This window comes from Heptranchias perlo, chromosome 13 (assembly GCF_035084215.1).
Source record: "Heptranchias perlo isolate sHepPer1 chromosome 13, sHepPer1.hap1, whole genome shotgun sequence".
NCBI lineage: Eukaryota > Metazoa > Chordata > Chondrichthyes > Hexanchiformes > Hexanchidae > Heptranchias > Heptranchias perlo.
Window position 1 is genome coordinate 29,046,199 of NC_090337.1, and position 27,113 is coordinate 29,073,311.

Genomic DNA, 27,113 nt, shown 5'->3' on the forward strand with positions numbered 1-27,113 from the left:
TGAGTCATGAGTTGTTTACTATTTTACTGACAAGTATATCATTGCATTCTTCTGTTAAATAGCAAAATATTGATGGAAACAATGAAAAGTGAAGCACTTACATTATTTACATTCCACAGCTTCACCTGCAGCACAGTCCAAGTTGTAACTCAGCTACATACAGTACAGACAGGGAGGACATACTTCTATTTATACATTGTGACTTAGTGAATGTTGGCAGGTGGTCCTCAGGCACAGTCCTGCACACATCCTTCTTTATTTTCACCACACTCAATTTATTTCATAGTAAGACTTAAACCTCTCAACAAAAGCCTCCTTCCAGAGGTTTACAAATGGAGTCTCTATGAGGAATTTATGAAGAATGCAGCTGGTGCTTGCTGATGGTACGCATGTGAATCACCTCGTACACATAATCTAACACATCAATTATCTGCCACTTTCATCCCTGGGGTTTCACATACGCAAATGGCAATCACAGAAGCAGCATCCCATTCACAGTGAGGATAAAAAAGGTCAATTGTAATGGAGATCAAGTCACGTGAACCAAGCAGCTTCTCCCACTTGGAATTTGCAACAGAAAAACTTAACAGCAAATTGTTAAAAGAAAACGAAAGATATTATCTTCATTCGTTCAGCTGTGTTCTGAGCTTCCTTTTCAGGAAGTCCCTCACTGGATGGAGTTCACACTCCCATGTGATTTTCTTGGCTTTAATAACATGCTTGTGGATTTGCACTTCAAGAAACGTTTAACATGTGGACGAGAAGCACAACGTTTTGTCATTTTAAAATCAAAATGTCTAACAATATGAAATAAATTCACTCCCCATATCATCTATGTCCTTTGAATAGTAGAAAGAATTGGTGATAAAGGCTTACTGAGCACCTTTAGGAATGAATGTGTCATCTTTAGCCCATCCATCCAACTTTTGAAAGCTCTTCCAGTCTAGGCTTCATGTAACTGATAGGATTCTTGCAGGTTATGACTGATCTTCCTTCATACCAGGACTGGAACACATGAGGTACGTAATTAAAATTTCAGCACGAAGAGCAAATCACAGATTTGCCAATGGTGTTCAACATTTTTGTTTTCCTTTCATTAACTGCACTGAGTGCTGAATCTACTGAGTGCATTTACATTAATGATTTTTCATCTTTCTTTCAAATGAAGTTCTCAAAAATCCCAGCTTGATGAACTGAAGAAGACATCATAGCATATATCACATGCATACTCTTGTCCTTTGCATGTGTGGAGTGCATTCATACAATTTCAGTCAGATTATGGTTTAGAGCCCCAGCTGCTCTTCCCCTTCTTTTGGTCTTTCAATTTCTCTCCATCTTCATCAAAATACGAAGTCAGACCTAAAGACATAAAAAATATTTAGTATATTGGAACAACCCAATTCGAGGCAATATTATAAAGGTGCCTAAACAGAAACCATTAAGCACACCACTATTTATAACATATACAGAAGAAATCAGAATGCATTGCTTGGATTGTAACTGTTAAGGAGGATTCCTTTCTTACACCCAGTATGCCTCCTCAAGAAAAACTGCTGCCTCCTGCATTATTTTGATGATAATGCAACTTCAGTAGTAGGAAGCATCCCTCTACTCTAAAGATATATAAAGATGAGAGGAATTGTCAGTCTAGGTCAGTCTACAAAGCAACAGATATTTCTATCTTCTAAATAACCAAAATGAGAAGTAGCAATGTGGTATAATCTGCAGGCAGTCTGCAAAGCTAACCTACAAGCTGCAACTACCTATAGCTCCATTTCTTCCTTTGACTTTCTTCCTTCTATTTTAAGAAGCAAAATATTGTAAACTCAGCAATTAGCATCATTACTGACCATCTCTACAGTGTATTCTTAGATTTATTGGCCTAGAAATTGATTGGCGGCGGGCCCAAAATGGCGGCGGCATGCGCGCTCATTCCACGCCGCAAGTGCACTGCCTGCCATATTGGATCAGGCTGCTCCATAGACGTCCAGGGCATGCATCAGGACTACGATAAACAATTATTAAAATATTTAAATAGGGGTCCTATTCTTGTTGTAGGACCCTTTCGTGATATTGGTCTGCCCTAGTGCCTGACTCGGCACATAATAAACTCGCTCAGCAACCCGTGGCACTAACAAGCAGGAAGGACCCTTTAGGGGCATTATTTAAAGGGCTCATTCACTACTTACAGATTAGTTGCTGGCTTGTCCTTTTAGATTGCAGGTTAACTTATAGTGTTATTTGGCTTGTATTCTGGCTTATAAAACTGAATTCTGACTTCTGAGAAAAAGCTTTTGCTGGACTGCATTTGTCTGCCTTCACAATAGTTTCACTGCAGTCATGGGTGGTCTGGTAGGGCTGCCTTTGGGGCTGGAGGACGAGGGGGAGCAGCAGAGAGAAGAGAACAGGAGCAGCTGGGAGAAGAGGGAGGAGGAGGGCACTGCACACGAGGCCATACCTACAGCGGATCTTCAGGGAGCACTTCTCCTACATGAACTTCGCAGAGCAGCAATGTCTCAAAGTGGTTTCACTCCACAAAGGAGGCTATCGCCGAGCTATGTCACGTGCTGCAGCCACAACTCAAGCCTCAAACCAGGGCATGGACAGCACTGTCTATAGCTGTCAAGGTCACTGTGGCCCTTAATGGTTAAGCAACAGGCTCCCTCCAGGCTGCAGCAGGTGATAGCAGTGATATCTCACAGTTCACTGTCTACCACTGTATCAGGGAAGTCACCAAGGCTCTTTATGCCAGGAGGAACACCTACATCTCTTTCCCCATGGACAGAGTGAAGCAGGACAAGACAGCACTAGGCTTTGCACACATTGCAGGCTTCCCCAGTGTTCAAGGTGCCGTTCACTGCACCCACATTGCCTTACGTGTTCCCCATCACCAGCCTGGCATCTTTCAGAATTGAAAAGGATTCCACTCTCTCACCGTCCAGCTTCAGAAATGTTTAACAGAATGCAATTGTTTTTAAATGATTGAAATATGTCGGGAACTCTTAGCTAAGTTATTTTAAAGTAAACCTGCTGAGTTTTACCTTCACACTCTGGACAGCACTTATGCTGTCGCTTCACAATGTTCTCACAGGTGAGTACTGGACACTTCTCTCGTTGACACTTTGTGGACCCCTCCTGAAATTTGAAATCAAAATACAATTATAGGATTTTGCTGCAGCATTCTTGCCCTGTTTGGTAAGTCTCTGTTACATTCGGAGTTTCCAATTTTATTCTTAGTTCCAACAATGGGAAATAGAACATGTTTTTAAACTTGGTGTCAGCATTGGCTCAGTAGTAGCACCCTCACCTCTGAGTCAGAAAGTTGTGAGTTCAAGTCCCACTCCAGAGATTTGAACGCATAATCTAGGCTGACACTTCAGTGCAGTACTGAGGGAGTGCTGCACTATTGGAGGTGCTGCCATTCAGATGAGATTTTAAACTGAGGTGCCGTTTGCCCTCTCAGGAGGATGTAAAAGATCCCATAGCACTATTTCGAAGAAGAGCAGGGGACTTCTCACTAGTGTCCTGGTGAATATTTATCCCTTACCCAACATCAGTAAAACAGATTATTTGGTCATTACCTCATTGCTGTTTGTGGGACCTTACTGTGTGCAAATTGGTTGTTGTATTTCCCTACATTACAACAGTGACTACACTTCAAAAGTGCTTAATTGGCTGTAAAGTGCTTTGGGACATCCTGAGGTTGTGAAAGGTGCTATATAAATGCAAGTTCTTTATTTTCTTTCTAAATATATTTCAAATGTGAAAAATGATGTATTACATTTTGACTATTTCATAAACAGCAATACTTTGAGGGTTTTTACCCTCTGGTTTTCTTCTTCCTCTTATTTTTCTTCTCTCTGCTCTCCCGAAGGTATACACCAGCTAAAGCCAAGAGGACGGGGGAACCATACTTCCCCAAGGCCTCCACCAACAGTGCTCTGAATCAGCTAGCAGGTGGTACAGGAGTGACTTAGTCTCTGATTTCCACTCCCTCTCAGTGAGGAGGCTCTGCTCTCTGTTTAATGCCTCCTGGCATCAACGTGGCTAAGCTCTGAAACTCAATAAAGTGGGGACTGAAACAATGTCCCACCAATCCAGTCTGACACTGTGCACTGATGCTCTATATACCGCACCATATAGTCATACTTTCTTAAGTGAACTGACAAAAAAATACATGAATTCCTTATTTTATGGAACTGCCAATATAATTATTCATAAATCTCACAGAAAACCTTAGAACTAGGTTTCACTTTCTTACTTTGCAAACCAGTTGAACAAATTATACCTTTGATGGCAGCATCTTGGTAACTCCTTAAATAATAACTCAACATTTCAAGCAATATCAGCATTTTTGATGTGGTCTGTGGTATATGATTCTTAATGTTAAATAGAATACCTACATCACACCAGCAAGTAATGCATTTCATTTCCCCAAACGGAGGAACTTCAGGATGCCATTTATTATTGTTCATGTATATATGGCGCCCAAATTTGCAGGGCCTGGGCCCATCAGCCTGCATCATGTCTGTATGGTCAAAAGGGGTAATCCCTGTAACTGTGGTAAAAAAGCAAATTTCAGAAGCAAGTTCAGGGTATCTATCCACAACTATGTACAGTCTATTTCTGATGTGCAATGTACGTTAGGTACTCTGGGGTACATTTTGATATGTTGCTGATGTTGCCTGACACTAATAATTTGACCAAATGCCTGTTCAGTATTTGCTAAACAGTATTTGGGCCTCAGTAGATAGATCCTTTAAAGATTTCCTACATTACAACAGTGACTACACCTCAAAAGTACCTCATTGGCTGTAAATCGCTTGGGACGTCCTGAGGTTGTGAAAGGCGCTTTATAAATGCAAGTCTTTCTTTCTCTCTCTTACATACAAGATAGTAGAAAAGTAAAACAGGACAAATTACTAACCTGGGCACTCTTTACAGCAATTTGATGCATTCCTTCTAACAGGTTGGCTACAAGGCAGAAGAGGGCATTGAACCTTCTCACAGTGAACCTCCCCAGTTGCCCCCTATGAATGAAATATAAGAAATACCTTGATATTAAATTATACATAACCTACAGCATTGTAAAATATTACTACATATCGTATTGGAAGCCTTCGTGCAATTGATCATTTTTCTGCTTTTCAATAAAATTACTTTCACTATCTAGATATATGGTAATTTTATCCTTAATTCAACTCTAAAATTTTCCCTATCACAGATGTTAAGTTAACTGGCCTGTAATTACTTAGATTAGTTGTGTCTCCCTTTTTAAAAATTGTTACTGCATTGGTCACTCTCTAGTCCTCCAGCACACTCTGCACTTATTAGAATGTAATTTCTAGGACCTCTGCAATTCCTTTAACTCCTTCAGAATCCTAGGACGTATCCAGTCAGGCCCTGGCGCTTTGTCTTCCCTTAGTTTAATTAACTTATCTAAAATTTTCCTTTTATCCATCACAATATCGCTCATCTCACTCTCAGCTATTTCAGGATACACCTCATCTCCGATATCCTGCTCTTTAGTAGAAGACTGAACCCTGTTTACACGTATAAACGGAGTTTCCGCCACACTTCCGGTAAAGTTATGGCGGCAGAGCGGGAGCGGCTTCGAGGAACTTTCTGGCCATTATGTTCACTAATTGGATGTCGCTGAAGTGAAAATAATTGTTCATTTTATTCACTTCTTCCATCAAAATATTATAACTAACAGTAGAAATCACATTTTTCAGGAAAATGTTAATCTGATTCGCAAATGTTTAAAAGAGTCTGTAGGGGGTTCCTACCTTACAAGTGCACACTGCACATTTCACATAACCAAAAGGTGGTACAAATGGATGCCAGGTTGTCCCAGCAGGATGCCATTTCCTGTCCCCATCAAAATAGCAGCCTGAAATATAATGAGACGGATTGTTCATTAGAATAATTGTGGCTTCATTTGGTCTCACCATGATCACTGCAAAAATATATCCAATAAAAACACAATGTTAACAGTTAGTAATACTTTACTATCCCAATGGCAGAGGTCTAAAAAGTCCTCCTAAAAACGGTTGCTGAAATTTTCGATAATTAATTTGAGATTCTTCTCCCATTTTTGTAAATGTATTGTACAGTATTCCGGGGCCACGCATCATTGCTTGGATGTAATGTCAGGCTTGTGAACTGTTCCCAGTCCTCTGCCAGTGATTGGGCCACTAGGAGAATGCTTGAGAGAATCCCAGGGTAATTTGCCCTTGGAGTCTTGCTCATCCCCCCTCAGGGAAGATAATGAATGGGAAACGAGTATGGCATCTGCTCTGTACCTCTGTACCTCCCCTGGTGGCATAGCTAAGGGACTCACCATATAGGAAACTGTAGCCTAAAGCCCCCCGGTCTACTAGTCTGTGGCACCACACTTTGGGACTCGGATATGTTGCATCTTTCTGTCACATATTAAACTGAGATTATTTTTCCCTTTGTCTTTGATTACTCATAGCTAAAATGTTTTATTTTAGTAATCATTAGAATTTTTTTTTAAATCAACAACGAAACCATCTCACTATACAAGACAATTGTAATGTTAGGAATTAGGAAGCTTAAATAATGAAAACATAAGATCATATTGGAATTTATCACTGCTTTTGACATAACTCATGACATATGGCAAAATAAGGCTTGTTTCCAAATCTCTGCTATACACTGAGACTTCCTCAGTAAGTGTAGTGGAGAGTGCTGCCAGTATGTGGCAGCTGCCTACACATAGAAGCCACTTGCATACTCTGTCCTAATGTTATGAACCACAGTGTGGATCAATAAGGATTGAAGCAAAATACTTGATCTAATACTGCCGACGAATTAAAACAGCACATCAGAAAAAATATTCACTTAAACAAAGCGAAAGATGAAGGGGAAAGATTTCTGCTGTTTGCCACTGATAGTAAAATCAGAAACAATTTTCAAGGAACCACAGGAGTTTACAGAAGAGAAAGGGGCCATTTAATCTATCGTAGCTGTCCCAGCATTTTTGATAGAACAATTCAAAACTAATCCTACTGACCCACCCTCCCCATGGCCTTGTATCTTCTACTGCTTCAAATATTTATCCCCATATTTACGATTTTGCTACAGTGAACAGCTGAATTTTGCCCCCAAATTGCCTGTCAGATTTCTGACCATTGCCTCGCTAAATATTAAATGTTTACTTAACAACAGCTCATCCCTGATTAGACTATTAACAAAAAATGTTTTTCAATGAAATTATATTTATAAGCTTACCTTCAACCTGGTCCGCTTCTGTTTTCTTTTCATCTTTTGCTTCTATTTTATCTGTTAAAATGATATTAAAAGGATCACAAGTCAATAAAATTCAAAGTTACCAATGCAGTAGAAAATACCAAAGAAAAATCTTTTTAGTAACTATGAAATGGATTAGATGTTTTCTCTAGTTGTCATCATTCTGTACTCGTATAGATTCCACATTTACATCATAAGTGACAGCAAATTATGTGGCATCACATACAGCAATTGAACTTTTGAAAACCGAACCACAGCAGTGTGTGATTTAAACCATATAACTAACTTGTAATCTAGGGCTTTGCAGAGAAAGGAAACTAGTACATGATTTAGAATCTAAGAAACCCACCAAATGGTCCATTTGTTTGATAAACCTCCTGCTCCTTTCACTGACTTTCTGTTTGTTGTTCTGAGTACACGATGATTGTTTTGGTACGAGCATGCAGCCACTCTACTATTTCTCACAAAATATTTTATGATGCTTTATTTCAAATTATACAGCCTAACTAACTAATTTTGGCAAATACAGTTTAGATTTGTTTGATAAAATAATTTCACTCCAACAGTGAATTTCACATATAGTTTAAGCAAAGCACTAAATAAACCATTGCATTAATTGGCCTTGGCCAACTTAAAAGGTTCTTGGAGTAGCTAATGAAAAATTTTCATCAATTTGACTAATGGTTGCAGCAATTGATTAATATATAAATAGATGTATAGATTACAAGAGTCCAACTGCTTCATTTTCTCTACTGAGCTCAGCAGTGATGGGTTTTGACAGTGACTGTTACTTGCATAGCACATCGCTTCCCACTGATTAAAAACATACCTTTGCAAACAGGACAGCATTTATCTTCAAGTTGAACAATTTCTGAACAGTTCAGAGGAAGACATATGATAGGGTCACATATTACGGTCCTTTTCTGAAATAGAAAGAAAATGTGCAGAATTTGAGTAAATCTGGTCATGCTAAAAAGAATTAGTAAAATAAATCCAAGTAGCACTTCACATCACTCAAGCTGGCTTTCGTTATATCACCTGGCAACTACAGATGGAGCATTTCCGGTCATAGTCTGGTGCCCATTGAGACCCATGGGCTCTCTGTTGCCCTTCAAAGAAACAAGAATTTGGATCTTTCTTCAACTCCTCTGGATCAGGTTTAATTTCCTGAAAGAGACCGTCTTCAAACTCGGGTTCTTTTGGTATAACAAATCCTTTCGACTCACACTGGTTTCGAATCAGCACCTGAAGAGAATGACAGTTTTAATAAGGCCAACAGTGATTTTGAATTCAGAGCCCTGTTAATAATGGAGACTGTACAAAATCATAGCCTGCAAGGAACGTTCCAGTTATTTGGATTGATCACCTGAGTTTTATCCAGCTGAGTACTTCATTTAAGTGCAGATTTGTATGGTGAGATATTGCAATGACTATGTTATGAAACCGAGTGTTTGTAAAACATTTCTGAAATGCCTTATTAATTTCTACCTATTATGCACAGACCAGTGACCTTTTATAAGTCCTATTAACCAAGATTCCAGTGAATTAGCTCCAAACAGAACAACAGTTTAGTGCAGGAGGATGCTGAAATTGGAGGAGCATTCGTCAGTATGTTAAACATAGTGGATATTTCTTTAAACTGATCTTTCTTTAATTTTCCATATCAATGCCCTTATTTACACTGTTCAAAAAGAGCACTTTCAATGCTAAAGGCACTTATACGTACCGGCCCTCGTATCTCTCCTTTGGGATTAAGTTTCGTGCTAACTTGAATAAATGCAGTTCCTCTGTTAAGATGTCTCAGAAGTTCTGTGCTGATATCCTTTAATATTCCTTGAGCCTATAAGACCATTACAAAGTAAGTTCATTAGGCCTAATGTGAAAATCAAAGTATCAATATATAATAAAAAAAGGACTTATGATTGCTGAGATATTATTGGAATTTCAAAAATATCACTAATTAACTTTACAAACCATAAGGCTCATTGAAGTATTATTTTGCAAAAATCCACTGCAACTAATAACATTAGCTTGTTTAGTGGTCATTCATATCTCATTCTAACACAATCACTGGGAGCCAGGAGTTTTGATCATTAAAATGGGGTGTGAAATGAAGTGAATGTCTTGTTTGCATAGGCTAAAATGTTATATGGAAATGATCAGGACCAAAGGCCCAGCCACCATATAACAGAATTTGTATTATAAATAAGAGTGTTATAATGAGAACGGGCTATGCATCAATTTATTTTTGAAGCAGAACAGTTTCTGTTTTTTATTCAGATTTTCTCCCGTCCTCTACTTGAGGTGTTGACTTCTTGCTGGGATTTGTTTCCACAAAGCACCTGTAGCCCTTCAGATCCTCGATCCAGTGGTGACTCTTCATGTGAGAGCCTAAATGGAGGGTATTGGCAGGCTGTTTTAGCATGGAGGGCATCGCAGTCTGATCTGTTCTCACCCGACATCCACACATGAGCACTTTGCAGCCACTGAATCAAGAGTTCGAATCCCAGCTGATTTCCCTTTTCTCTAGTCCATGGATCCATCAGTCAATAGTAACACTCCAACTGCTGCCCAAGCTGAGATCAGCAAACTCAGAACTGATTAGGAATCGAAGGAATAGTTTAATGTGTCAGTTATACATTGTGATTATTGTCAACAAATAACTTTCTGAAGGTGACCTCATGAAAATACTTAGTCGAATTCCCCCCACCCATATGGTTGCAATGACTTCGCTTTAAAAATTCAAGTGTTATTTAAACAGCATCGTACCTCTGATCCATAAAAGCCTTTAAGGAGGCGCTTGTGTTCCCCACTGTTATCATCCATTTCCCCAATCTCAGCAAATCCGTGGAGATGAGCATTAATAGTAATATCTTCAGCTTTGCTAAGCCCAGCCACAGCTATCTCATAATGCAGGTGGCAATGCTCATCCAAGGATACCCACGCATGCCCTGCTGAACCAGTCTTTATAGGGGGTACCACAAACTGTCCGGCTAGAGGAATGGGCAGCTCTGTGAGAAGAGATTTCTAGTGTTAGTATTTCATGTTGAGCTTAATTACAAACAGGTTGAAGTTTGCAGTTGTAACATGGAGCCCATGACCTGTCATAAGAGTTAAAAACAGGGCATGCAATCAGTAAACACAACTACATAAAATAAGACAGACAAAATGATAAACAGAAAATGCTGAAAATACACTACAGGTTAGTCAGCATCTGAAAGAAAAACACAGCTAATGTTTTTGGCTGTGACCTATAAAGGAGCTCACATGACTATATCAATTCTGATGAAGGGTCTTACCCGAACACACTAACCTGTCTTTGTCTTTTAGGTGCTGACCGACCCACTGTATAACACAGTAATGGTTTGAGCTGGAAAAGACTATAGGCTCAATGAGCTGTCCAAACCTCCCATCTGGTTCCTTACGGTGAAATAATAGCCCTGAAACCTATTTACTAACAAGAATTCATCCAGTCCATTTTTAAACCTGCCATTTTGTTCTATTGCACCACTTCCTTCAGGTAATCTATGCCACATTTCTATCAACTTCCAATTGAATTTTTTTTGCCTAAATTCCTTGTTTTCTTTAGACACCCTTAACTTTGAACTGTGTCCCAAAGTGCTCTGCCCAACAGAGGAACTTTTCTGGATATAGTTTCTCCTTACCACTAAAAATTTTAAAGACCTCAAAAGACCGCCTCATCCTCCACTTCTCAAGAGAGTAAAATCTCAGGGTGGCTAATCTTTTCTCATAACCTAGCCCTCTAAATTCAGGAATCAGTTTTGCAGCCCTTCCTTCAATTACCTTTAAAAACTTTGTATTATTTCTGTAATACAGAGATCAAAACTGAACACAATACTCTAGATGCCATCTCACCAAGGACAGATATAATTCCAAAATTATCTCCTTTGACTAATGTTCCCAGCTATAGATCTCAACATTTTATTAGCTTTTGTTGACTGCCTGGAATCACTTAGCTGATGGTCAAATGCTTGTGACATTCTTCTATATTAAAAGTGCTATTTAAATAGAAGTTATTGTTTTAATAACCCATTCACTAAAGCCCCAAGTACCCTTTCCTGTTCTGTTATTTGAAACATGTTACCAGTTAATGTGTAGTCCACATTCTCACTTCTTTTACTCAATCTCATAATTTTACACTTTTGTGTTGAACTCCTTCTACCACCTCTTTGCCCATTTACCTAGCCTGTCCAGATCCCTTTGGATTATTGCTCATTGGTTAGTGTCACTGGCCACACAGCAAAGGGACATCCACAAATTTGGACAATACTCCATCCTCCAAGTTATTTATAAAAATTATAAATTAAAGCAGCAACACAGACCTTTGGGACTCCACTGGCAACTGGTTTCCACTCTGATACCTCCTGATGCACCACCACCCCTTTGCTGTCTATGTTCCAGCCACCACCAATCCAGCATAACATTTTGCTACGTACCCGTGGGCACATACCATGAATTAGTGTGTTATATGGGATAGTGTCAAATGCCTTTACAATATCCATCTTGATAATAATAACATCCAGTGCCTCTTCTATTCAGCAGATTTGCAACCTCCTCATAAGAAATCTAATAAATTGGTCAAAGACAACCTGCCCCTTCTGAACTCATGCTGACTTTCTCTAACCAGCCCCTTTCCTTCCATGTGATCCCAAGTCAAAGTCTCGAACATTTTCCTCATAATCAAGGGAAGGCTTACAGCTCTCTAATTTGAGGGCACAACCCTTGTACCTTTCTTAAAGAAGTAGGAGTCACATTCAGAAGATGTGACCTGGTTGCAGCATTTTCTGTTTTTATTGCATAAAATAAAATTGAACAAATGCAATCACAGAATTACTGCATTAAATATAATTTTATACAAAATTTCTAACTGAATACATTTAATGTTTTGAAACAATGGCAGCATGTAGCTGCCCACGTTCAACTGAACAGTTGTCAACTTATTATAAGATAGGACTCTGTTTTCCTTACCATAGTATCTTGCTTGAAGGCCACTATAGAGTAAAGAACTAATTTGTCCTCTTAACTCTCCCTCTTCATACTCCTTTGTTGCAATATTGATAAAAAGCTCATTCTGTAATAACATATGAATGTCTCTGGCATTTAGACTATCGCTAACTCCAATTGCCTAAAATACAAAAGAGAAAGTTAGAATTTAAACCACAAACAATTGCTTATTGATGGATGTGCATTTTCTTTTCAAAAGAGATACTAGTACTTACAAAATTATTCCTATAGTCAGACGTTATGTCGTGCAAAATATTCCGTCTGTTCCTGCGCCGAGGTTTAGTTTCAATTGTGAGACCTATGACCTCGCTGGCTGTGCCGGCTACTTGTACCTGTGGAAAAATAACCATTTGCCATGATTATTTCCCAGTAATGTTTGCAATTCACTATAATCAAATATTTAGAATCCTCTGCAATTACATTTCAAAGTATAAAAGAAATGAATACAAATTCTGAAACATAGAGTTAGACAAACAATGCATAAAATATATTGTATATAAAAGAATGAATCCACGTCAAGAGAAAAATGTGTTTTTTTAAATGGTTCCTTATGCAGTTTCTTACACAATAAAATGGAAAAAAAATTAAATTTTTACCTGGTATTCTAGGGTGCCATTATCATGCAAAATAAATTTTGCTGAGCCAACAGCACCAGTTTTGGTTGGTGTAAGAGCATTTCCACCTGATAGCACACTCTGAATAGCTAATGGAAAGAAGGAAAATTAGCTTATTAAATCAGATTTAATATATTCAACAAAGTTGGATTATAAACAACAGTACTGATGTAGAGTATTGTTTCAAAAAAAAACAGTGGGATAGTCAGAGCCATGGAAGAATATCAACATTAATGCCACTCCAGTATTAAACAATAGGAGGCACACTTCTGTAATTTTTGCTCTTCTGCCAACCCTCACCCCATTCCTAAAGTATTCAGTTCTGATAGGGAGATGCATCCAGCAATTTGGCCAAAAACTTGCCAAACTTTCCCAGATGGAGGGAATAAGATTTTGAATGATAACCAAAGCTAGGATTTAAGCTCAATAGAGAGTCACTTTAGCATTAATTGCCAGTTCATTTGCCTACAAAACAACAGTGACTACATTTTAAAAGGTATGGTATGTTAGCCTTTATTGCAAGGGGGTTGGAGTATAAGGGTAAGAAGGTCTTGCTTCAGTTACATAGGGCTCTGGTGAGACCACACCTGGAGTACTGTGTACAGTTTTGGTCTTCTTACCACTTAGAGGGGGTGCAATGAACGTTCAGTCGATTGACTCCTGGGATGAGAGGGTTGTCCTATGAGGAGAGATTAAGTAGAATGGGCCTATATTCTCTGGAGTTTAGAAGAATGAGAGGTGATCTCACTGAAACATATAAAATTCTTAGAGGGCTTGGCAAGTGATGCAGAGAGGCTGTTTCCCTTGGCTGGAGAGTCTAGAACTAGGGATCATAGTCTCAAGATAAGGGGTCGGCCATTTAGGACCAAGATGAGGAAAAATTTCTTGACTCAGAGGGTTGTGAATCTTTGGAATTCTCTACCCCAGAGGGCTGTGGATGCTCAGTCATTGAGTATATTCAAAACTGAGATCGATAGATTTTTGGACACTAAAGGAATCAAGGGATATGAGGATCAGGCGGGAAAGTGAAGTTGAGGTAGAAGATCAGCCATGATCTTATTGAATGGCAGAGCAGGCTCGAGGGGCTATATGGCCTACTCCTGCTCCTATTTCTTATGTTCTTGTTAAAGTAATTCATTAGCTATGAAGTGATTAGGATGTGAAAGGCACTATACAAATGCAAGAGCTTTCTTAGTGATGGGCACACCACTCGGCTTATTTTCTTGAAGGATGCATTTAGACAGGAGCATTGGTGCAAAGCTTTCTTTTTATTGGATTTTCTGGTGGTCAAGTATACTCTGAAGTCAATGCCAGCTTGTGAGACAAATGCATCAGGAGCTGCTGATCCTAGTATCCCGCTAAGTCCAATATTAAAGGAGCTATTATTGTAGTACAAATCCAGAGTCAGGGCCCGACCTGGTTCGAGTGAGAAGTCCTGCAAGACTCCTTCCATTGCAGAATCCCCACATATGAAGGTGAAGCTCTGGAGAATGAACAGAGGAGGGTGACGAGGATAATATGAAATCTTACTGCTCTTCATTATAAGGATAGGCTATGAGAGTTAGGGTTATTTACTCGAGAAAAGTTCAGACAGCAGGTTTTTTGAACGATGATGGGATTGGTTCAATCCAGTAGATGCATTACTTGAAATGGATAGGGATGGGGGGATGAGAGTTCATGCCTATTAGGTCCATAGGCAAAGAGTTAGGTTAGATGCCAGGAATTATTTATTTTTCCAGCCCTTTGGAACAAACTTCCATGGAATATTAAGAGTATGCAATTGCTACAGTCCTTTGAAAGGGAACTTGAGAAGATCCTGAAAGAAGAGGATATTGTAAATTATAGGGGATAAGTTATTAGTTTACATTGTGATGTGTCATAGGCAATCGAGGTTTCCTAGAATTTGCTTGATTGCCTTAGGGAATTGGAGCTGAATTTCTCAGAGATTTTCCTAAATTGGCTACAGGTTTTTTCTCTCTCCCAGGAGACAGCATTGCTCGGGGGATGGTGGTTGGTGCAGGAGGTTACACCACCTACTTGATTGAATGAGCTTGATGGGCCTGATGGTCTTTTCTCACCCTTCCTTTTAGATCTTTGTATGAGCTCTGTCTCCAAATTTATATTACAACATTTGGCATTAGTGCAAAGTGAAATTGCTTCAAACCGCTTTTACACTTATGGTCTAAATGCAGTCTAAGATTAAGGGGATTCTTCCGCTCTGCTGGTGTAACTTCGACTGAAGTGCCTCAGAAACTCTGGTAAAACATCATAAATGGAATTTACACCATTTATCTAGGGTTTCCATGGCTCTTCTGCCAAAGTTACAATGGACTAGCGGGAGAGCCCCTACAGAAATTCAACCCCTAACTCTCATATTTAAAGTAGTTTCCAATTAACTAGATTTTCTACTTACTATCACATGTTTTCTTGCCTGTGATGAATCCTGAAATACGATCTGTATTTCTGCCCTCAGTCTCCAGGGCAATTTCTAACTGGCCACGTGAAAGTAAGAACATCTCCTTGTTACTGAGATCAGTCAGCACTTCAGCAAAATCATAGTCCTGGGCAAAAGGTAAAAGGTGTTTCTTCCCAACTTCATATAAACTAATGACACCATTGTGCATTAGATCTTTGCTATTAAAAGGGATCAAGTTTCTAAGTATCAATAAAGTAGCAACAGTCTTAAATATGTTGTCAAATAAAAATTCATACTATCAATGTTAGGATTCTGCCTGTGCAGTGCAGTGCTAGAACCAGGTTCAACCTCAAGGTAAATTTTAGAGTTACAGAATTAGGATTATGATTACAACAGTGAGAACAGTAATTATGAATTGAATTGATGATGCATCCAAAATCAACCAAGTACAGTGAAAAGCTTCTCAAGTGTATTAAGGCTCGGGTGAGGCATTTATAATTCCTGAGTAAACCCACCCTCGAGCCCAAGCCTTGTGTGTTTAGTTCTAACTGTACAACCTGCCGCACTATAAAGTTTGGGAAAACAAAGTCTTACATTGGTGGTTACGTTGGCTCTGACTTCTCTCAACGGTCGGTTCCTGTATAGCAACTGCACTCGCACTGGGACCAGGCTACGATCTGCAAGGGAGTAACAAAACTGTGAGCAGGCAATGCACTACAAGGTTATGTGGAGATAAAGGGGGTGCTTGCACTGCACTTTATCTACTGGCCAACGACAAAACATGCAAAACTAGTAAATAAAACATAACTATCAAAACCTAAATAATATGTAGGGCATTACAGTCTTCAAAAACTGCAACTGTATTGCCAGATATCACCTGTACATTATACCATGTTATGATGCTATGATGTAGGATTATATAATGATGGAGATTTATAAAGCCCCCTGCCAGTTTTTTTGAGCTAATATTTGATTTCAATAAATGACCCAACAGTTTGGTGAATGGTTTTACCTTTTTCAGTCTTCTTCAGCAACCCCGCAAACATAATGATAAAGTGCAAGTTATTCTCAACATCGCTGAGCGTCAACATGGCAATACCACCCAGTCCTGAGCGATCAAGGTCAGTCGAGGTCAGAACAGAACTGAATGTTTCTGGGGAAATAGAAACATGTTAAACACACCAGGCCCCTCAGACTTGCCCATAGTTTGATTAAGTGCATGAAGGAGTTTTTTTTTAAGTATTATAAACTTACCAGCGAAGAGTGCCCTGTGTTTGACGATCTTGCCTTGGATGCCAGTGTCTGGCCGGGGCTGTGTCATCAGAGCAACCTGGAGCTGATCTGACTTAAGAAGTTTGATGTAAGGTTTATGCACATTCCTCCACATGCCACAGATCTACAAACAAAACCAGGTGTACAGGTCAGAGAATGAACATCAGAACATATAGCATCTATTTGGTAATGGGTGAAAAGATGATATGGCTTACCAGGTTATTTTGAGGTGAAGATGTCTTGTGGACTGGATGTTCAAATAAAACAGTACCATCACGGTCCCGAAAGCTTACCCTGATGGGACGGCTGAGTCTACGAGACAGAGAACATCAGACAACTTTCAGACTACAGGGGAAGTTTTCCTCAACCACCACATTTTTACCCATTAGTTAACAACAACAGCACATTGACCTGTTCCCCCTAATCCCTGCAGTTTTTCTTTTAGTCTGAGTTAGAGACCCAGACCTTTAGAAATTAAAGAAATACAAATTTGTATCCAACTCTGGAACATCAGACATAGCTTTGTTGGAACTTTTTGTCCTACTTAAACATGGTTGTGTATCAGGAGGTGTTACTGAACCACTGACATTCCCCGAAGGACCCAATGCATGAGTTACACTTTTTAAAATTACAAAATACTTAATGGTGGAATGTCTACAAGACAGGCATGTGCTGAAGCACTTACTGAAAAGTCAATTTTGTTAAACAGAAAGCAAATGTAAAACATGCACATTACTGCAAACAAACTCAAAGACCCTCAATACCCTGTTTGTATGGAATCCAGTTTACATTCTGCCCATTTCATCCAATTTATACTGTAGGGCAAAATTCGAACAAATGCAAAATCTGTGCATGCAGAGCTGCTACAAATTCACATTTCCCACTTCACCATTTTCTTTGTGGACTTTCTCCCAATGTGGATCATCACATCATGGACCTATATAGACAGGCCGAGAGCTCAGACTGGCAGCAGCCAGATAAAATAGGAAGCAACAGCCTTTGCAACTGGTAGTACTTTACCTCTAGAGGCAGTGAATGAAGGGTTTTGATAAAGGGAATAGGGAGTCAGTAACAAAGAGTTGTCAATTAAAAATTAATTAAGAGAGTGATGAGAGAAGTTAGGAGAAATTTCTTTACTCTGAGGATTGATGGAGCATGGAACATTTTGACACAGGGAATAGTATCGTTTAAGGGAAAATTGGATAAATGTTTGAAGCAGAGGAAGATACAGAGCTATGGAGAGGGAGCAGAGCAGCGGGATTACTTTTGGATTACTCAGCATAGAGCCAGCACAGACAAGATGGGCCGAATGGCCTCCTTCTGTGTGTAAACTTCTATGGTTCTGGAATTTGGGCAAGGAAATGTGGCTGGAGAGGTTAACTCAAATAGTGGGGAACAAGACTGTGGAGCAATTTGAAAATTAGAACAAGGATTTTGAAGTCAATTTGATGGATCACAGGGAGTCAATGGAGCTTGGAAAGTACAGGGATGATAGGCGTGGGGGACTTCGTGCAAATCGAGCATGAACTGTGGTGGTCTGGATCTACTGAAGCCCTTGTAAAAAGTGGAGTTGAGGAGATCAGTGAAGAGAGCTCTTGACAAATCAATCCTGAAGGTGTGGATTAGGGTTCTGGCAGCACAGGAGAGAGGAAGGGGCATAAGCAAGCAATGTTTTGGATGTGAATTAATGCTTAGTGATAGCTTTTCACCCCACACCCAGTCTAAGTTCAAGGTCTAACAGGATGGCCATTTTTACACACCTCTGGATTCAGCCTGAATGAGCAGCTGGGGAGGATGGAGTTAATAGTTAATATCAGAGGCACATACCGGTGCTGACAGGAGCTGAAAAAGATGGGTTTTGTGTTCTCAATGTTGAACTGAAGGAAAATTTAACTCACCCAGGATTTTATGTCAGACAGGCAATTAAAAATTATAGTGATAGCTTTAGAGTAAATGGCACAAGGAATGGGGTGGAGTTGAGTATCATCATGTGGAAACTGACCTCATGCTTGTGAATGATGTCATTGGGGGGTAAATTATGTATTGAACAGGACCAATGGATGGAGCTCTGGGGTATACTAGAGGTGGCTGTATGGGCACAGAAAGAGAAACAATTTGAGTGAGATGTAGTGACCACATTGGGACAGATAAGAGTGAAATTATGAAAGAACAGTGGCACTAACTATTATTTTAATCCTACTCTGATGAGATTGTGAATTTTTTTCTAAATTCTGGTTAGTTTTGTTCCATAGGGAACTGGGTTAAGGCTGCTAAAACTCATTTCACACAGGACCCTTACAGCCAGCACAGAGAGGAGACTTTAGCTCATCTGCCTCAAACAGGGTTACAAAAACTTGTATCTATACAGCAGCTTTAACATAGAAAATCTTCAAAGGTGCTTTACATAAGGGGGAAGGAAAAAATAGAACAAAGGAATATAGGAGCAGAGTCTGAGCCATGGCACTAGAGTGGAAAAGTGACTAAAAGCTTTGTTAAAACATGGGTTTTGAGAAGATATTTGAAGGCAGAGAAAGAAGTGGAAGGGTGAAGGGGGTTAGGGAGGAAGTTCCAGAGAAAAGGGCCAAGGTAACTGAAGGCTCTGCCAACAATGGCGGGCTGAAGGGAAGGGGTATGCACAAGAGGGTAATATTGGAGGACTGAAGGGTATGGGAGGAGATGTAATACCAGAGGAGATTGCAGAGGTAGGGTAGGGTGAGGCCATGGTTGAGGATTTTTAATTTCAGGCACTAGGGGACAGGATGTCAATGTAGGTCAGTGAGGATAAGAGTGATGAGCAAATGGGGCTTAGTGCAGGACAGGATACAGTCAACTGAGTTTTGAACAAGTTGAAATTTGTGGAGGGTGGAGGATGGGAAGCTGGCAAGAGAGACATTGGATGAATGGTGACAAAATCATGGATAAGGTGCTTCAGTGACAGTGAAGGTGAGGTAGGGGAATAGTAACCGGAGTAGTCCATGCAGCCCTTAGAGCCTGTTCCGTCATTCAATTACATCATGACTGATCTGTACCCCAACTCCTATGCTCCATATCCCTTGATACCCTTATTGAACAAAAATCTATCAATCTCAGTCTTGAAAATTTAAATTGACCCAGCATCAACAACATTTAGGGGGAGAGAGTTCCAGATTTCCACCACCATTTGTGTGAAAGAGTGTTTCCTGATTTCACTCCTAAATAGCCTAGCTCTAATTTTAAGATTATGCCCTTTTGTTCTCAATTTCCCCACTGGAGGAAACAGTTTCTCTATATCTACTTTATCGGGTCCCTTTATCATTCTAAACACCTCAATTGGATCATCCCATCAACCTTCTAATCTCAAGGGAATACAATTCAAGTTTATGCAACCTGTTGTCAGAATGTAACCCTTTAAGCCCTGGTATAATTCTGGTGAATTTATGCTGTACCCCCTCAAAGACCAATATATCTTTCCTGATGTGCAGCGCCCAAAACTGAATGCAGTACTCCAGATGGAGTCTGACCAAGGCTCTATACAACTGAAGCATCACTTCCTCACTTTTGTATTCCAACCCTCTTGAGACAAAGGCTGACATTCCATTTGCCTCTTTAGCTATTTTTTGTATGTGTGCACTAGCTTTTAGTGATTTGTGTACATGGACACCTAAATCCCTTTTCCTGCAAAACTTCTAGTCTCCCCCCAATAAGAAAATATTTTGATTTGCCTTTCACAGATCCAAAGCGGAAAACCTCACACTTCCCCACAGTGAACTCCATCTGTCATAGTTTTGCTCACTTACTTAGTCTGTTTATGTCCCTTTGTAACTTTTTGGTCCCATCCACACGAATTACTGTGCCTCTTAACTTAGTGGCATCTGAAAACTTGGATAAACAACTCTCTATTCCTTCATCCATGTCATGAATATATATATGAAAGCTGAGGCCCCAGTACAGATCCCTGGCAAATCCTACTTGTCACCTCCCACCAATCAAAGAACAAACCCTTTATCCCTACTCTCTGTCTCCTACCTTCCACCCAATTACCAACCCATGTCACGAGGTTACCTCCAATTCCATGTGCTTTCATTTTTGCTAATAATCGCATATGCAGAACCTTATCAAATTTCTTCTGGAAGGCCATATAGACAATAACCATAGACACTCCCCTATCTTCCATGCTAGTGACCTTAAAAAATTCAATTATATTAGTCATACTTTCACAAGTCCATGCTGACTCTCTTCGATCAGTTGATACTTGCCCAAGTGTTCAGTCACTCTGTCTCTGATGATATCTTCCCCACAACTGATGTTAAACTGACAGGTGTATAGTTACCTGGTTTCTCCCTCCCTCCCTTCTTAAATAATGGAGTGAAATTTGAAATTTTACAATCCAAAAGGCACAATTCCTGAATCTAGAGAGATTTGAAAAATTATGACCAACACGCCTTCAATTTCCTCACCTATTTCTTTCCAACTCTGGGTTGGAAACCATCAGGTCCTGCAGATTTATCGATCGTAAGTCCCATTCTTTCCCCATTACCATTTTTTAAATCTATATTAAATCTACTAAGTTCCTCCCCTTGACTTATTTTGTCCTCTTCCACCACTGTGAAAATGGATACTAAGTACTCATTTAGTACGTCTGCTATTAGTTTATTGTCCATTATAATGACACCTGCATCTGTTTTTAATGGACCCAGATTTCCCTTTATCACTTCTCTTTCTATTAATATATTTATAAAACTTTTGTTGTTTGCTTTGATAGTGACTTGCTATCTTTTTCATATTCCTTTTTATACCTCATTACTTTCTTTTTATCCCTTTGTTTCTTTTTATAGCTCTCCCGCTCTGCTGGATTTCCACTTTTCCTTGCATTTGTGTAAGCTTTTCTTTTAGCTTGGTACTTGCCTCATTTGTTGACCATGGTTGCTTAACTACACAAGTGAAGCCTTTGCCTTTTAGGGGTATGTCGTGGTTTTGTATCATACTAAATATTTCTTTGAATATTTCCAAGTGTTTGTCTGTAGGTTTACTCATTAACAGTTCAGCCCAGTTCACTGTGGTCAATTCATTTCTCATCCCTTTGAAGTTTGCCTTACTTAAACCTTGGTTTGTAACTCTCTCTTCTCCCTCTCAAGCCTAATATCAAATCCAATCATATTACGGTCACTATTTGCAAGATTTTCCATTACGGTCAAATTGTTAACTAATTTGCTTTATTACTCATCACTAAATCTAGTACGGTCTGTTCCCTTGTCAGTTTTAAAATAGATTGATCTAGAAAACTGTCCTGAATACATTCTAGAAATTCATTGCCTTTACTACTTGAGTAGTTCTGCTTCTCCCAGTCTCTGTGAAAATTAAGAATCACCCATATTGAAATCTCTTCCTTCTATTTCTGTAATTGTGTCTTTTATCACTATTGCTACTACTCCTCCTTTCCCTATTTCCCTGACCTTTTTAAAGATCCTATAGCCTGGAATATTTAGTCCTAATCATGCCCAGCTTGTAGCCAGATCTCTGTAATGGCTACTACATCATACCCTTTAAGTTTAATTTGTGCATCAAACTCATTTTTTTAACTTCTTATACGATGTGCATTTGTTTACAGAACTCTTATTGGGGTAACTGTCCTTACCCTGCCTACATATCCTGCTGGTCTTTTTCTCACACATTTTGACACTCTGAGGACTTTCCCCTCCCACCCCCAACTGGTTTAAATCTTTCTCACTGGCCTATTTACCCTTTCACCGAGCACAACGAGTCCTCTCCAGTTTAGACCATCCCATCTGCAGAGCCTTCCCTAGCCCCAGGGGCAGGTAATACTATAAAGGTAGAGGTAAGCAGTCTTGGTGATGGACAAGATGTTGGATTTCAAGTCAACTCTGAAATGAACAGAACAGAAAGGCCTTGTATGGTCCAATTCAGTCTGAGCAGATGACCACAGGTGGATTGGAGTCAGTGGCAAGGGGGCAGAGTCTATTGGCGGGAGGGGGGAGTGATGGCTTTAGTCTTCCCGGTGTTCAGTTGGTTATGAGAGGTGAAAGAGCTACGTGTTGACCCATTGGACCATACAGTTCCCTCATGTGTTCTTTTAGTTTGCTGGTTTGCTACAGACACTAGTCTGAGACTGATATCTGTATATCTGCAGACCACAAACGCAAGTTCTGCACCTCATGGCCGAATACACTTACACAGCCAGGAGGAGCTCTGTACATGCGTGTTTGCACATATACCCAAAGCTCAGCTCCCTCGGCAGTTTATTTTTAATGTTTTGAGATGGGTAGGGAGGGGCAGCATCCATTATTTCCTAACATTAAAAATATATCCTATTAAGTTTTAAAAAGTACCTGGGACGGTCCAGGGACAGCCTTGGCACTTTTTAAACATTTATTTTGGTACCCCGCGGAGTTATACCAGGTCTATTGTGCGAGGCTGCCTGCTGGAGGACAATTGTATCTTTATTTCCTAGAATATCTCCCCCCCCCCGCCCCCATTTAAAATACCTTTCATAGTGAATGGCGAATATGAGGTTGGATCTGACCAGAGTAAATCGAGCTTTGGCCACTCCTCTGGATGCTGACGAATGTACAGATGTTTCCGTGAGCAAGGCTACAAAATCTACACAGAAAGCACAAAGTCTGGTGAATTCTTCACCATAAACATCATCTGTTTAATACGATTGTTATATACAAGTGCTAATTTCTAAACATGTATATTTAATGTGTACCTGTTCTGCTGTCGTCCATTGAAATGTCCTCAGAGCTGATGTAAGAGCGATCGTTATAACTTTTTTGCAGATCGTCCTCTTTCTCAAGAGGAAAATATTCAAGTCCATCGAATAAGTACTCGGGTTTCTTCTCTGAACTGCTGGCGTTCTCTACAAGTTAAAAAGGACGGTCTGTTAGACATGTCTGGAAATTTGTTTAGGGCGTTGTATTAATCTTTTTCAAGATGCGGATAGTTGTAAATTGATCCTAGCGAATTATCCTCACCTTTCGGGCAGGTTTTGCAGCAGTGTCCGGGCAGTAAGACGGGGGTGCGACAGGGGGGCTCGGGACAGTCGTGTTTAATATTTCTGCAGCTTACTTTGCCGTTAAATTTACCTCTGCGATTTCGTTGCTTTAAAAGGCGAAGATTTAAAAAAATCTTACATTTCATGTTTGAAAGCGGGTTACAGAACATAAAGTAGCATTAAATAAAACTATTATAAATAATGAAATACAGCACTCACAATAGTATATCGACTGACAGTACAGTATCGTCTGGCTAGATCCCGCTTTCCCCCTCATGTTCAAAAGGGAAATTAACCTTCCTTGCTTAACGAATGTCATTGTTATATCTAATAATTATTTTGTTTCCCTGTTCCACAATTCAAGCTGACAGCACTTACCCAACATCTGTCCTGATTAGCAGCAATACAATAACACGTTTATCCATCAAATACACACTCATCTTGGGAGAAAAATGCAATCAGACAGCACCTAATTAACGAGGTGAGTGGAAATTGGTGCGATGGGCGTCTTCCTAAAAACTGAAATGTGTATTGCTCTCCAAACAGCTCATAATCTCTTGCTAATGGGGAAATAATACATTTGTGTAATTGTTTGTGGATAATTTGCAGACTGGTCTGAAAGGTCGCTGAGTAAGATTGGCTTATGTTAAATGTGGTGGAAAATTAGGGTTTGTTAATTCGTGGTCTCGGAGGGGACATGGGCATGACTATGGTTAGTGATTTAGCCCTCTGACTACTGAACTCAATTCACAGCCTTCAAAATACCAACGTTTGTGTCACATAATAACCACAGAAACTACCTATTGTAAAGTCCTACAGTTCGGCCTAATAAAATAGAATGACAAAAAAAAAATACGTACAGACCCACTATACATTCCCTTCTGTTGATTCACAGAAAACTCAATCCAGGCACGACTTTTTTTCTAAGTATATTGTAAAGCGGACCCCATACCACGAATGCCGTGAAGCAGACTCCAGACCCCCCAGAATGAATACCGTGAAGGGAATCTCTGAATACTGTAATGGAGATCTCAAATCATAAATGTGAAGAAAATCTCATAACATGAACACTGTGAAGGAGATTCCAGAGCAGGAATACCGTGAATTCTTTATGAATACTCTAAAGGAGATCCTGTAGCAATAAAGTAGACCATACTGGATAACTATGGTAATGGAGACCCACAATTTAAATATAGGGATGACCTCTTAGAATGAACTCTGTAAAGGCAATATCATGATGTGAATACTGTGAAGACGACCTCAACACATTCTCTGGAGACAGTAAAATACGTGGACTGAATTCCCAGTTGGCGCAACACGCAGTTAAGGATCGCGCTGGTTATATAAACTTATACATTTGGAAGATGCATTTTTCTTCAAATAAAATAAAGCAAAAATACATACAGAATGGCACTAAGTTTTATTTTTCAAACAGCCACGATAAACATACCGGTTCGCAATGGCAAACAACACAGTGCATGACTCCGAAGGGTTGTCCCAGGTCTGGGTGCCAGGTATCTTCGAGCGCGTACAGTTTCCCACCGAAAGAGCAGCCTGCAAAATGACACAAGAACAACATCTGAAGTCCCAGCCTTTCATTAACTTTAATACTTCCGACAAATATCCAGGATCCAGTCTTACTCCTCTTTCCTTTGAATACAAATGTAACATTTATCAGTCCGAATTCATAGAAATTTTCTAAGAAAAGGTGCAAATACGTCAAAAAATAAATAAATTCGAGGGTTACATTTCATGTTCGGGAATGGGGGATATTTCCTGTAAAAAAGCGGTAATTCGGAAAACAAAATGTGATCAGTTATTTTTTCCGCCCACCCCCGAAAGATGGTCAGGTAAGAAACAATTTCAGTAGAGGAGAATTACCTGCAGCTCCTTTAGAATGGACGAGGTCATCTTCTGCTCGAATGGGTAAAGAAGGAATCTTCGGTCGGAAACCGACTGCTTCAGACATCAACTTAAAAATAAAAACTAGATGTAACACAGAAACCAGATAAACTGTTTTCATTGTGTCTGTTGTATCAAACGAGTGACAATTCACTTTCTCACTGGGCAACGGTTCCTTCCAACTAACAACAGCCAGTTGAGGGGCCTTGAGAAGATCTCGAAAGCTGCGTCGGTTTGTTGTGGCTACAAGAAATTCAACCTTTCCAATACTGCCTTGTGCACGAACTCCCTGTTTTTATATACTCTTAACAAAGCCCTGAACATGCATCAAAGTCAACAAAGCCTTAATCACTGGAATATTCAAATCGACTCATTGAAAGATGATTAGCAGACACAGCGTGGGACCCTCTTCAAACTCACTGGGAAAGTGTTAAAACAATGAAAAACAGACGTGGGTCGACTAGAAGCCGAGAATCAAGTGTGTATTTTAAAACTGAGAACTATCACTGTGAGATTGAATCAATTGAGCAGCGAAATACACTTTTACAAACCCCTAGGCGGTGTTTGCATTGGTCTAAACCGGAGCAAGACTGAGTGAACACTGTAAATTGTCTGTGAAATCAAGTCCCGAAAGTTGCAAAGTACATTCTGCATGATTGTGTCACTGTACAGGGTGTCTGCACTTATCCTTGTAGCTTTTCGATGTACTTGTTGCTAAACAGAAAGAATTGTACTCATGGGAAGGTATGCATTTTAATAATTGAAGTACAGACGATCATTCTGCACTGATTACATACTCCTTATACATTTTAGATCCGAATTTTGGACTCCAAGTCAGAGCATGTTCCATTGGGTATATTGCTGTACAGTTTATTCAAAGTGTACGATAGCAGAAATTTGAGTTCAGCCCTATTCTCGTGTCCCTTTTAACTTGAACTTAAATTAAACCGTGTTGCGGGGGTTTCAGTCCCACGGAACTTAAAGGAAATCATAGATTCTTTCGTTTTAAAAGCAATTCCTTCCGTTCTTGGAATATGAACCAATTTTATTTCGCTTGCTCAGATCTGCGCGGTAGCGATTTGGGGGATAGTTAGGTATAAAATATTCTAAATTGGGACAAATATTATCTGCATCGACAAAAATTTCCAATTAAAAATCCTTGTGAACCAGTGCTGAACCCAAGACAATCCAGAGTTGTAGTGGGATCAGATGGGCTGGACTCGGAGGGAGCCAGATCGCACGAGATTGCTTCCTCAATCCACTGTTTCAGGCATATTTGGAAAAGTAACATTTCCGGCTTCAGAAACTGCCCGATCACATTCCATACATTTAAAGGAATTGCCAGTCAGCAGAAATTCACTGCCATATGAAATGCATTGATTGGCATCACAAAGAAATCCTAGGAATAATATGGGGTAAATTACCAGAAAAATCAACTAACTGGATATATTACATGTTTAACTTAGGACTGCTGGCTATAATACAAGTATCAAATGTTTATTACCCCTTGACATTTGTCTCAGGGAACCTTTTATATAATCAATGAACTTCGAGCATTCCCTAAAAGTTATGTTGAGTCAGTTCAAAATTAAGCATAATTTTTTCACTCCAAAAATAC

The 27,113-nt window shown here is 39.6% G+C and overlaps 1 protein-coding gene across 1 annotated transcript; it reads right to left on the reverse strand.

Moving 5' to 3' along the window:
• Positions 1-25,813, reverse strand: chrd (chordin). The gene is made up of 23 exons (XM_067995243.1): positions 25,475-25,813; positions 25,044-25,147; positions 23,574-23,700; positions 23,309-23,458; positions 23,085-23,199; positions 16,818-16,914; positions 16,585-16,726; positions 16,343-16,483; positions 15,925-16,007; positions 15,328-15,475; positions 12,897-13,003; positions 12,516-12,632; positions 12,265-12,421; positions 10,045-10,286; positions 9,002-9,115; positions 8,314-8,520; positions 8,105-8,198; positions 7,258-7,308; positions 5,790-5,893; positions 4,928-5,030; positions 4,404-4,558; positions 3,042-3,135; positions 1-1,359 (listed from the first exon to the last, which is right to left on the reverse strand). Exons 1-23 carry the CDS (start codon positions 25,614-25,616, stop codon positions 1,277-1,279), a joined length of 2,877 nt encoding a protein of 958 aa, XP_067851344.1. The 5' UTR covers positions 25,617-25,813; the 3' UTR covers positions 1-1,276.
• Positions 25,814-27,113: the final 1,300 nt, after the last annotated feature.

What these genes read in the sequence shown, in the direction of transcription:
- chrd (XM_067995243.1), bottom strand. Translation starts at nt 25,616, where the DNA reads ATGAAAACAGTTTATCTGGTTTCTGTGTTACATCTAGTTTTTATTTTT. An exon ending in TTGCTGTAAAGAGTGCCCAG is followed by an intron (nt 4,559 to 4,927) that starts GTTAGTAATTTG and finishes TTTTTACCACAG; the next exon opens with TTACAGGGATTACCCCTTTT. An exon ending in GTGCTGTCCAGAGTGTGAAG is followed by an intron (nt 1,360 to 3,041) that starts GTAAAACTCAGC and finishes TTATGTCTTTAG; the next exon opens with GTCTGACTTCGTATTTTGAT.